This window comes from Rhincodon typus, chromosome 6, assembly GCF_021869965.1.
Source record: "Rhincodon typus isolate 14 chromosome 6, sRhiTyp1.1, whole genome shotgun sequence".
Classification (NCBI taxonomy): Eukaryota; Metazoa; Chordata; class Chondrichthyes; order Orectolobiformes; family Rhincodontidae; genus Rhincodon; species Rhincodon typus.
Genome location: NC_063337.1, coordinates 20,914,387 through 20,925,917, shown reverse-complemented (window position 1 = coordinate 20,925,917; position 11,531 = coordinate 20,914,387). Strand labels below are relative to the sequence as shown.

Here is an 11,531-nt window from a genome sequence, read left to right as displayed (position 1 = left end):
TCTGCCCAAAACGTCAGCTTTCCTGCTCCTCTGATGCTGCTTGGCCTGCTGTGTTCATCCAGCTCTACACCTGGTTATCTCAGATTCTCCAGCATCGGCAGTTCCTACTATCTCTGTAATGTTGTCTACTATCTGCTGGTTTGAATAAAGCATGTGAAGTAGAGTTTCCTCTGTTCTTTTATGCTCAGCTTCAGTTTTAGGCAAATCCTTCAAGACTCAATTCATAATCTTTCATTTTCTCACAAAGGTAGGGGTCAAAGTTTTGTTCTTTCTCTCCCAAAGAGCCTTTTAGATCAGGTCAATTGAAAACATCAAAAGCAAAATGAGAGATTTTTGTTGGACAAGTCAATTAATGGTAACACAACCAAGACTGGTAGACACACATTGCGCATGGTCTATATTAATGGTGCAACATGTTGAAGGGACTGAATGGCCTACACCTCTTTCTGTGCTCCTCCTATCATTATCTGAGATCCATCTGTGTATATTTTGAATTGTGTAATGAGATATGTCAGTCAAATGACGTCAAATGAAATCTTAGCTTTGTGAAAACATGCAAGAAAAGTTTTCAACTTGCTGCCCAGGCATAAAGCTAGCAATGTACATTGGCCAGCCATTATCGAAGTTGATGTTTGATTATTTCCATTGCTATTGCACTAGGCATTACCATCCCTTCAATGCTGAGTTCCCAGTTTGGTGGATATGATACTGAGCTGAAATACTTCAATAAAGAAATCAAAATGAAAAAGTCAACTTACTAATCTCTGAACTTATCTGTGGTAGACAATAATATGTTGGCCCTTTTTGGCCATTAAAATTAGGGATGTTCTTGCCTTGGTAGTTATTTAGGATAAACCTAAACACTTACTGCAATATTATAGACAGTTGATATATGTGAAGTATACATGTAATAAAATTATCATCCTGATGATCCAGGAAGGACTTTTTCTAGAGCTAAAAAAAATCGGATATCCATTGTGATGTTGTAAAGTCTCTTATGCTGTTCTGCTTGAAGTTCTCTTAGTTATTATCATATTTCTCTCAGTGGTAGCACTGTAAACTCTGAGTCAGGGTTCAAAGGCCACATCGGAGATTTAAAGAAATAATCTTAGTCTAAGTTTGAGAAGGGCGCTCCTACATAGCTGCAAATTCTTTCTTTACCATTCATAGTAAATAGACCAATCACCGTTGACCAAAAGGTGACAGGTGCCAAAAGACAAGGAAAGAGTATATAAAAGTACAGAGAATAGTGTAAATCGGGGGACCAGGAGAGAGATGAAGAATGAAAAGGGACAAGAAAATATTATGATCCTGTTAGCGGTCATTAATCGTTTAAGGATCCATGCATACCAGAATTACCTATCAAAATTACACCTCAAGATTTCATGATATTTTACAAACACAGTTATATTGTGTATAGAAAGAGAAAACAAGTACCATTAACATAACAGTAAAGCTTATAAAGACTTACCTTTGAACTCAGTTCTACTTTTTACTTAGCCACATCCCCCAAAAAAAAGAATTCCTTTATCTTATGAGTCTTGAAAGTTCATTCGATTTCCCTGGGACCAGCCCATAAAGTCTATCACAGCTCTCTACATTCAGTCTGATTCACCAGCTTCCAAGATACAGATTTTGCGAGAATTCTTCTATTTGCTTTTGGCTAAGCAATCCTCCACCTTCCTTTAAAGCTTCACGACTCTGGATCCTACAACTCAAGCACAAGTCTCCAAGGGACTCCCGAACAGTGGCCTAAAACATCAAAAAACATCCGTGGTTTCCTGCAGCCCACTGCCACAGTTTTAAACTACAAACATAGTGATTACTTCCAGAATTCTAACTGCAACAAGGATAGCTAACATCCATTGAGAGGATTAGTTTAGGTTTCTCTCTTTGGTTTCCAGCTAAACAAATCTCCCAGCTGGTTATCCCCTTACCAACTTGATCTTATAATGAATATCACCTCCCAATCACAGGCTGTGCCATGGAAGATAGACCTTGCATTTATTCCAATTCAACTATGGGAATCTTGGTTTATCTCTCAATTTCCACAGACCTACAAGCTACATAAGACCCAAGCTGATACAGTCGCTTTGCTGCTTTCCAAACATCAAACAATTCCCTTTCTGGCCATCTCTTGTTGGTTCTTGCTCTCTCAATCTGTTTTGCCTGCTGGCTCTGCACTAACTGAAACATAGTGATAAGCTCAAAATAAAGAATCTCCTTAAACATCCCATCTCCATGGCATTGTGATGTTCTCAGCCTCTTTCCGGATAGAAATGCAAACTAATTAGCTTTCCATTCGAAAACTTTCCATCTTCCTGGGAAACCACATGACTAACTTATCCTATACTGGAATAACTGTGGACGTCACATATCCTGTTCTTTTGTAAAGGAAGCCCACCTGCCATTTTAAGACTCTCACCTTTTTGTTCTTACCTTATCCGGTAAACACAAGACACCTTGTATTTATGTTAAAGTGCGTGCTTTTCCAACTTCTAAATGTTTACCATGGCTTTTTCTCTCTGAGCTTGTATTAAATGGAGCATATAATCAAAACTGATTAAAACATATGAAGTAGAATAAAAATGTATGAGAGATATCAAGATAAACACAAAAAAACAATTATTTTAGAAGGAAAAGTGTAATTAAGGGCAATATGGGCTGTTGAAAAGTAGATACAGGTAATTTCACAAATGAAAATAAGAAAAGAACATTGTCACTCTCAATTTAGGAAACGTCATTTTAGATTGGAAATCTCCAAATGTGCTTTATGTAGACAAATTGGATTACTGGAAACCCAGAAAGATCTGTGCATTTCAACTATGCAGTGCATCAGGACAGAGATAATGCAAAAGAGAACCATATATCCAGGTTTGTTGATAATACAAAGATTGGTGACATCGAAGCAGACTAGTCAGGAACTTTAAAGTATATTGATATTGATAGATTAAGTGAGTCTGCAAAATGTGGAAGATGGGTTGCAGTGCAGAGATAAGTGTGAGGTGGTCTCTTTTGGAACAAATAAGTATGCACCCAAGTATTTTTCAACTGGTGACAAGTAGTAACCATGGGTTTGAGCTATAAAGAAAGGCTGGATAGGCTAGGACTTTTTTCACTGGAGCGTTGGAGATTGAGAGGTGAGCTTCTAGAAGTTTATAAAATCATAAGGGGAAGAGATATGGTTAATGGTAGTTGTCTTTTCCCTAGGATGGGGGATTTCAAAACTAGGGGACACATTTTTAAGGTGAGAGCAGAGAGATTTAAAAAATGACAGGGGCAAATTTTTTAAACAGAGGGTGGTTCGCATGTGGAATGAACTTCCAGAGGAAGTAGTGGATGTGGGTACAATTACAACATTTAAAAGACGTTTGTATAAGTACACATAGAAAAAGGTTGGAGGATATGGGCCAGGAACAGGCAGGTGGGACTAGTTTAGTTTGGGATTAATTTCGGCATGGACTTGTTGGACCGAAGGGTCTGTTTGCAAGCTGTATGACTGTATGTGTTCTATAGAGACTTCAGGGCCTATGTGCATTGATGACTAAAATAAAATAGTCTGTGAAAAGATCAATGAAATGAAATAGAATTCTAGTATTTGTATCAAGAGAATTTGACTGTAGACAGGAAAGTTTTGCCAAAGCTGTAGAGAGCTCTGATTGGGCTATGCCTGTTGTATTGTGGAGAGTTCTGGATAATGTGTTTTGGGAAGGACATAATAGCCTTGGAATGTTATCAGGTTTTAGAGCTTAAATTATAAGATTACGTAAGCAAGGCTTCTATTTTCTGGAATATAGAAGATTAAGGAGTGATTTGATTGCAGTATTTAGCATTTTGAAAAGACTTAATATCTTTTCTGCTGGTTGTGGAATCTAAGACAAATATGCATTATCTTCAACTCAGAGCCAAGCAATTTAGGGGGGGAAGTGAGGAAAAGTTCGTCAGGCAAAAGTTGGTAGAATTGTGGAACCTAGTCCCACAAAAGGCAACATGTACAAGCTCAATTCATGATTTGAAAGCTGACATTGCTAGATTTTTGTCATGTGCAGATGGGACAGGCATTAAAATACAAAACAGCCATAACTTCATTGAATGGCAGAACAGGTTCAAGGTCTTGATGGTCTGCTCCTGTTTCCAGGCTCAAATGCCCCCAACCTCTTGCGAGAGACGATGATCTGAAACCTGTGTCTTATTGTAATTTCAAATCTGTATTTTGCTTTTTCACCATGCTTGGTTTCTCAGTGCTGCAACAGTGAATTTTCATGTCTTGTTCTGCAGCTTCTGGTTCCTCACAGAAAATTTTTAAGACAGGAAATGGTGACTGAAGTGGTAAGAATTTTTTCCAACTTTGCAACTCTTAACTGCTTTAACACAGGGAACAACTGAAAGAAGTGATCTTGAATGAGATTGAGATCTTGTAATGGGAAATTATGGATCATCTTGAGTTGGAAAGAGAAATCTATCAGAGTAAGGAAGGATGTGAATAATGGGTAAACCTGTATGTAGCAGACGAGCCTACCCGTGAAAACCACCAAAACACCCAGGGAAGTGCAGCCAGCCGGGAAACCATTGGGCAAAACGTCGCCCCTATAAGTAAAATGGATACAATTGGTGAGGAGCTCCAATGATTGGTTGGACCTCTCCCATGCTTGCTGATGAAATATTCACTAGTGAGATGGGGGTGATGGAGAAAGTGGCTGCAAGAGAGGGTTGAGGAGGATGCTACAAGAGGGCTATGAAGAGCGAGAGGCTGCAAAGGCGAGATTATAGTTTTAAAACTGTCAACGGAGAACTACTCCGCTAACTGGAGCCAGAAAAGCTTGAGTTCACAACGTAGAGACTTCCATGCACATGGATGTGGAATCTCACATTTAAGGCTAGTTAAGTTCAAGAGCTACCACATGGGGGAATGACGAGGTGATGCTATTTCAATGAATAATTGTTGTTTTGTTATGAAGCTTAAACCTGAGATTGAGATCTGTGATCAGTAAAGAAAGGTTGTAACTACCTGGCTCAAATCTTCCAGCTTTGTGTATATGTGATGGAAATTCATTAGCTGTGACCTCATCAGTCCGTGAAAGGTGTGTTTAAGGTGGTGGCCTTTTGTGTCCATAAGTGTGTGTGCGTATGTTATTTTGAAAAGAAACTTTTATTGTGATACCCATTGTCTTGTCCCAATTTAAATCTGTGTTGTCTAGCAAGTTAATGTTTTCCTTGAGCATCGTGGCTTTCTGTTTAATCTGGTTGTTAATTATTAAAGATATTGATTAATTCTTCTAATTCTGGTTCACACAAATGTAAAAGGTATTGTTACGATATGACTGCTTAACATAACAAATGATTTCGTGAGAGTAGAAAAGTTAAAAAGTAACTGCCACAGCTTAAAAGTAGACCTCAAAAAAATCGCAAGAACCCTTGAAAAAATATCTTGTGCCTTAGTTTACAATGGAATAATATATTAAAATAATGATTAGTGCTGCAAGGTTAAAAACTGGAAAGAAGAAAGGGAGTTGATGGCCTAGCAGTATTATCATTAAACTATTAATCCAGAAACTTAGCTAATGTTCTGGGGCCCTGGGTTCAAATCCTGCCATGGCAGGTGGTGGAATTTGAATTCAGTTTAAAAAAAAGTCTAAAATTAAGAAGCTACCATTGCCAATTATCAGAAAGACCCATCTGGCTCACTAATGTCCTTCAGGGAAGGAAATCTGCCATCCTCACCTGGTCTACATGTGACTCCAGACTCACAGCAAATTGGTTGACTCTCAACTGCCCTCTGAAATGGTCTACCAAGCCACTTGGTTCAAGGGCAGCTAGGGACAGATAATAAATGCTGGCCAGCCAGCGATGCCCATGTCCCACAAGTGAATGAAAATAAAGGTGACATCTTACCATTTTAACGGAATCTCTATGTCCCTCGTCTTGCTCAGCTTTATGCCTGTTTCTCACCACTCCCCACATCTTACCTACTCCCTTCTTATATTTCCCTAGCCTGCAGTCTGGTAACCATTAAGATTTCTAAGAGATAGCACTCTCATCCTCATGCAATCTTAGACTTACTTTTTGAAGACACAGACATCAATGAAGGAAGACCAATCCAATGTCGTTGAATACTTGGATGGATCAGGCCAGTTACACTGGTGACTCCTGTGTGAAAGAATTATTGCATGTAACCATCTTAAATTCAAGTTTATCCTAACATAATTGAAAATGACACTTCTTAATGGTCACACCGATATGTTTCTGTTTTTGCCATTTCTTCTATATACAGAAATCCGTTAGTAGCAAGAAGGAACGCTCGCTGTTTCTGTTCACAGACCTTCTGATTTGCACTACTTTGAAACGTAAAACTGGCTCTCTCCGACGAAGTTCTATGAGCTTGTGAGTGTGCAGCCTCTCTTGCGTAGAAATGTTTACTTGTAGACAGAGCGTGCTTTGTCTTTTCCTGTTTTAAAAGGAATCTGCTATCAATTTTCAACTGATATCCAAGGTATTAAACTGATGCTTCAAGTATATTGCCAATTAAAGCAACAGCCCAAATTCATTACATTGCATAGGATATGCAGTACAGTAACTTGACAATCAGCCTAATCAGTCCATGCGAGTCTTAATGTTCCTTTTGAACCTTCCTGCCTTTCCTCATCTAACTCTATCAGCAGGCTCCCTGGACTGCTTCACATAAACAACTGACCTACCCTTAAAAGCTTTTACACTTTGCATTTTAGCTTGGAGTAATAGTGAACACTTATAGTTCCATCAGCAATACCAGACAATGTGTTTCTGTTTGGTTTATACAACCAAAAACCAGTTTAAGTGTTCACAAGAGATTTACGAGGATGTTGCTGGGAATAGAGGGTTTGAGTTACAAGGAGAGGCTGGATAAGCTGGGGCTTGCTTCACTGGAGCAAAGAAAGTTGAGGGATGACCTCATAGAGGTTTATAAAATCATTAGGGATATAGATAAGGTGAATGGCAGGTGTCTTTTCCCTAGGGTGGGGGATTTCAAGACTAGGAGGCGTATTTTTAAGGTGAGAGGAGAAAGATTTAAAAAAGACATGAGGGGCAATTTTTTTACGCAGAGAGTGGTTTATGTATGGAATGAACTTCCAGAGGAAGTGGCGGATGTGGGTATAGTTAGAGCATTTAAAAGACATTTAGATAAGCACATGAATAAGAAATGTTTAGAGGGATATGGGCCAAGCGCAGGTAGGTGGGACTATTTTTGTTTGGGATTATGTTTGGCATGGACTGATTGGACCAAAGGGTCTGCTTGAATGTTGGATGACTCTATGACTCCATAAAAGGCATTATCAGTCTTCATTGTTACTACAAGATAAAACTGACACCTATTTCTAGTGTCTACAGATTTTCTTTATTACTCATTCATGGAATGTACATAAAAACATAAGAACTAAGAGAAGGAGTAGGCCATTCAGCCATTGAGCCTATTCCATCTTTCAGTAAGACCATGGCTGATCTGCTTGTAACCTCAAATCTGCATTCCTATGTACTCATAATAACTCTTCACCCCCTGCTAAAATAACAATATATCTACTTCCTCCTTAAAAATATTCAAGGGCTCTGCTTCCACACTTTTGCAGGAAAATAATTCCAAAGACACTCTACCTTCTGAAAGAGAAAATAAAATGTCTCATCTCTATTTTAATTGTGCCACACTTGGTTTTTAAACAGTGACTCTCCCTAATGCTATATTCTCCGATGAGGGGAAACATCCTCTCCACATCTACTCTATCAAAGCTCCTTGAGATATTATCAATCAAGTCACCTCCCACTGTTCTCTATTCCAGCAGATACAAGTCCGGCCTGTCCTACCTTTACTCATAAGGCAATACCCCCATTCCAAGTGTAATCTATTAAACCTGTTCCAAACTGCCTCCAATGTATTTATGTCTTAAATAAGGTGAAAATACTGTGTACAGCATTCCAGGCACAGTCTCACTTGTGCTTTGTGCAGTTGAAGCATAACCTCCCTACTTTCATGTTCAATTCCCCTCACAATAAATGTTAACATTCTCTTACCTTTTCTAACTATGAGCTGTAGCTGCATACCAACCTTTTGTGACTTATGCCCAATACAGATCCATCTGTACCTCAGAGCTCCACAATCTCTCACCAGTTAGATAATATTCTTTTTCATTCTACCTGCCAAAAAGGATAATTTCATCTTTCAAATTTGGCAATCACATTCTCAGTCCCTTTATCTAAGTCATTTATATAAGTTGTAAAAAGCTAAGGTCCCAGCACTGAATTCCTGTAACACACTCCTCATTCCATCTCGCCAACCTGAAAAATACCCATTTATGCCTACTCTTTGCTTCCTGTCAACCAGCCAATCACCTTTCAATGCCAAGATGCTACCCTCTACATCATGAGCTTTTTTTTTCTGCAGTAACCTTTGATGTGGCAACGTATCAAATGTCTTCTGAAGATCTAAATGTAGTGGAACCACCAGTTCGCTTTTATCCACGGCACATGTTACTTCCTCAAAGTCAAATAAATTGGTTAAACGTGATTTCACTTTCACAAAACCACTTTGACCTGGCCTGATTATCTTGAACTTATCTAATAGACAACTTGACTGAAATGTGTAAGATCTTGGGTGTCTATGAGGAGGATATTACCTCTTGTTGGAGAATCTAGAACTTGGGATCACTGTTTAAAAATAAAGCGTCACCCACTTAAGACAGAGATGAGGAGAATTTCTTTTCTCACAGAGGATCAGTGTTTGATATTCTCTTGATCAAAGGCAGTGGCAACAGAGTCCCTGAATATTTTTTAAGGCAGAAGTCGAGATAGTGTAATCAGTTCAGCTGCGATCTTATTGAATAAAAGAGCAGGTTTGAAGGGTTGACTTGGCTACTCCTGCTTTTAATTCATATGTTCCTACGTACTTGAATTTAATTTCCTCTGTGGCCAATCAATTTATTTCTTTAAGTCAATTGTTCAGGATTTTGAAATACTAGTCCAGGAGCGTAATTATTTTGATATGATACATGTGCAGTTAAAGCCGGAAATCTATAAGTGTTTGTCAATGATACACTGCTCATCCACATCGTTCAATTTTGAGTATTCACAAATGCAGTCAACACAGAATCAATGTACTAATCCTGCCAAAAGATTTTTTAAATGTTAAGCCTTGTTAAAAGCAGTAACTACATTTTAAAGGTGTACTATGACATAATTATTGCTGAACTATCTTTCTGACCCAATGAATACTTTAAGCTTGGGGTATTATTTCATCATTTCCTTGCAAAAGCGTTAAAAAGTTATGCTTTTTAAAATGAACTTTTTTTTACATTTATTTGTAATTTAACTTCTAGTTTCTTCCACATATATTTCCCAATCTTTATTTTTGGTTTATTAAAATTATTAAAAGATCAGTTGTAATTGGTGTTTTTTTAATTCTTGATTTGCTGGCAGTAAGAATTCTTCTTCTTCTTTCCCTCCCTTAACGGCCAGCCTGCTTCATGACTTCGCTTAAATGACATTAGATTTGTAAGTCACATCAGACTAGGGAAAAGTCATATCAGCAAAGTCAGTATCGATGTTCTGGAGCTGCTAAATCTACATGGGCTGTTTTTTTTTGAGGTCAGTGCTGAACACCATCCCTTCACTGCTGACTGCAGAATGCAAACCAATATCATGTTACTTGTAATTCAGAAGTCCCACATGTTTTTCTAGCAGCCACGGAATCTACTTTTTTAAAAAAAACAAAAAGAAAAATGTCAGCCCATGGTTCAGAGTAGTGACATCATATGGATTTTACCAGTGTGAGAGTATTTGGAACATGGCCCTCTAAGGGGGCCATTTGCTCACTTGCTTGTTAGTTGCGAAGACAAAACTCAGGCACCTAATTTGAAGTGTTCTGGTAACAAAATCTTCTAAAAATAAGAATAAGGAACCTCACCTGGTATGTACCAGAAAATGGCAGAGAACTGTTTCAGTTTTCTTATATATGCTGGCAGTGTGGAAGGTCTAGAAAAATCTATCTCACCATCCAAACTCTGGTCATCTAGCAGTGAGTATTTAAAACTGCTTTTCTAGGTTGACCCAACCCATGATTTTTGAATGGCAGAGTTGAAGAAGCACATCGCCCATTATCAGTTCAGCCCTTACACATTGTAATGGTCTTCTAGAAGATGTTAGAGTATATTATCTTGACCCTTGTACTATATTCATTTTGTTAAATTTAACCTCCACTAATTGTTTCCATTCTAATAGATACACAGCTGGGAGTGTGATTGATACTGCAAGCAAGTATAAATTCCTCTGGAAACTACCTTTGGAAGATTTGGATATTGTGAAAGGTCTGTGATAATTTGCAGCATTAATTGTCATTAATGTATCCTAATTGGATATAATGCTAATTTAAAGCATAACTCTCAGACTGTCGTTAAGAACCATCCATGATAGAGGGTATCTACAGATTTAAAACCAAGAAGCCAAAACATGCCTAAGTAGCCTAAGAAGGACAAGAGAGTTGTAGAAACATAGAAAGCCCATAATGTGAAGAAATGAACAGATAGAGGCAGATGCACAATTCAGCAGGATAAAGCTTCAAGAGGCTTCTGTGATTTTCAAAAGGTTCAGTAACCATTTTGAGTTTGCAGTCTGGTTGAAACATCAGACATACAGCAATATTCAGCAATGTTCAAATCCAAAATAAACAGAAACATTTTGCAACCCAGTGAAGTAAGAATGCAACATTTTTCAGCATCATAGAGGCCTTGCACATCATAGTTGAACAATATGAATTCTCAGACTGGCTCTGCTGTTTGTGTCTTGCTGTCTCTGTGTCTTTCTCTTCTACCCCTATTTCATTTCTTAATTTTTCCTCTCTCTGCCTAACTATCCTTTCTGTTTCTTTCTCTCTTTTTCTCTATCCTTTCTTCTTACCTCTCTTGCGGATGCTAGGTGGTGGATGACATAGCAGGGACAGCAGCCACCAGCTTGCAGGCTCCATTTGGCATGGAGATTGGAAGGTAAATATGGCAGTCAACAGTTCCCTTCTCACCTCCTGCTGCAATCACTCTTGCTTCCCCCTCTTTCATACTTCAGTTCTGCATTTTCAGTCCAGGTGCCACCTTTAAGATGAAATGTGAAAGTCAGGTCATAGAGATATACAGCACAGAAAAAGGCCCTTCAGCCCATCGATCCTGCAGCAGTCAAAAACAACCGTCTCACTATTCTAAGAGATAGTAGGAACTGCAGATGCTGGAGAATCCGAGACAACAAGGTGCCGAGCTGGATGAACACAGCAGGCCAAGCAGCATCATAGGAGCAGAAAGGCTGACGTTTCGGGCCTAGACCCTTCTTCAGAAATGTGGGAGGGGAAGGGGGTTCTGAAATAAATAGGGAGAGAGGGGGAGGCAGATAGAAGATGGATAGAGGAGAGGATAGGTGGAGAGGAAACAGACAGGTCGAAGAGGCGGGGATGGAGCCAGTAAAGGTGAGTGTAGGTGGGGAGTTAGGGAGGGGATAGGTCGGTCCAGGGAGGACGGACAGGTCAC

The 11,531-nt window shown here is 38.9% G+C and overlaps 1 protein-coding gene across 3 annotated transcripts in view; it reads left to right on the top strand.

The window, feature by feature from the left end:
* LOC109921678 (rho guanine nucleotide exchange factor 17-like) overlaps window positions 1-11,531 on the top strand; it is a 432,839-nt gene that overhangs the window by 369,062 nt on the left and 52,246 nt on the right. For all 3 annotated transcript variants that reach the window (XM_048597755.1, XM_048597756.1, XM_048597754.1), the window contains exons 7-9: window positions 4,279-4,329; window positions 6,272-6,381; window positions 10,243-10,328. In XM_048597755.1, coding sequence (XP_048453712.1) covers window positions 4,279-4,329; window positions 6,272-6,381; window positions 10,243-10,328 — 247 coding nt within the window. The remainder of the gene's footprint in view (window positions 1-4,278; window positions 4,330-6,271; window positions 6,382-10,242; window positions 10,329-11,531) is intronic.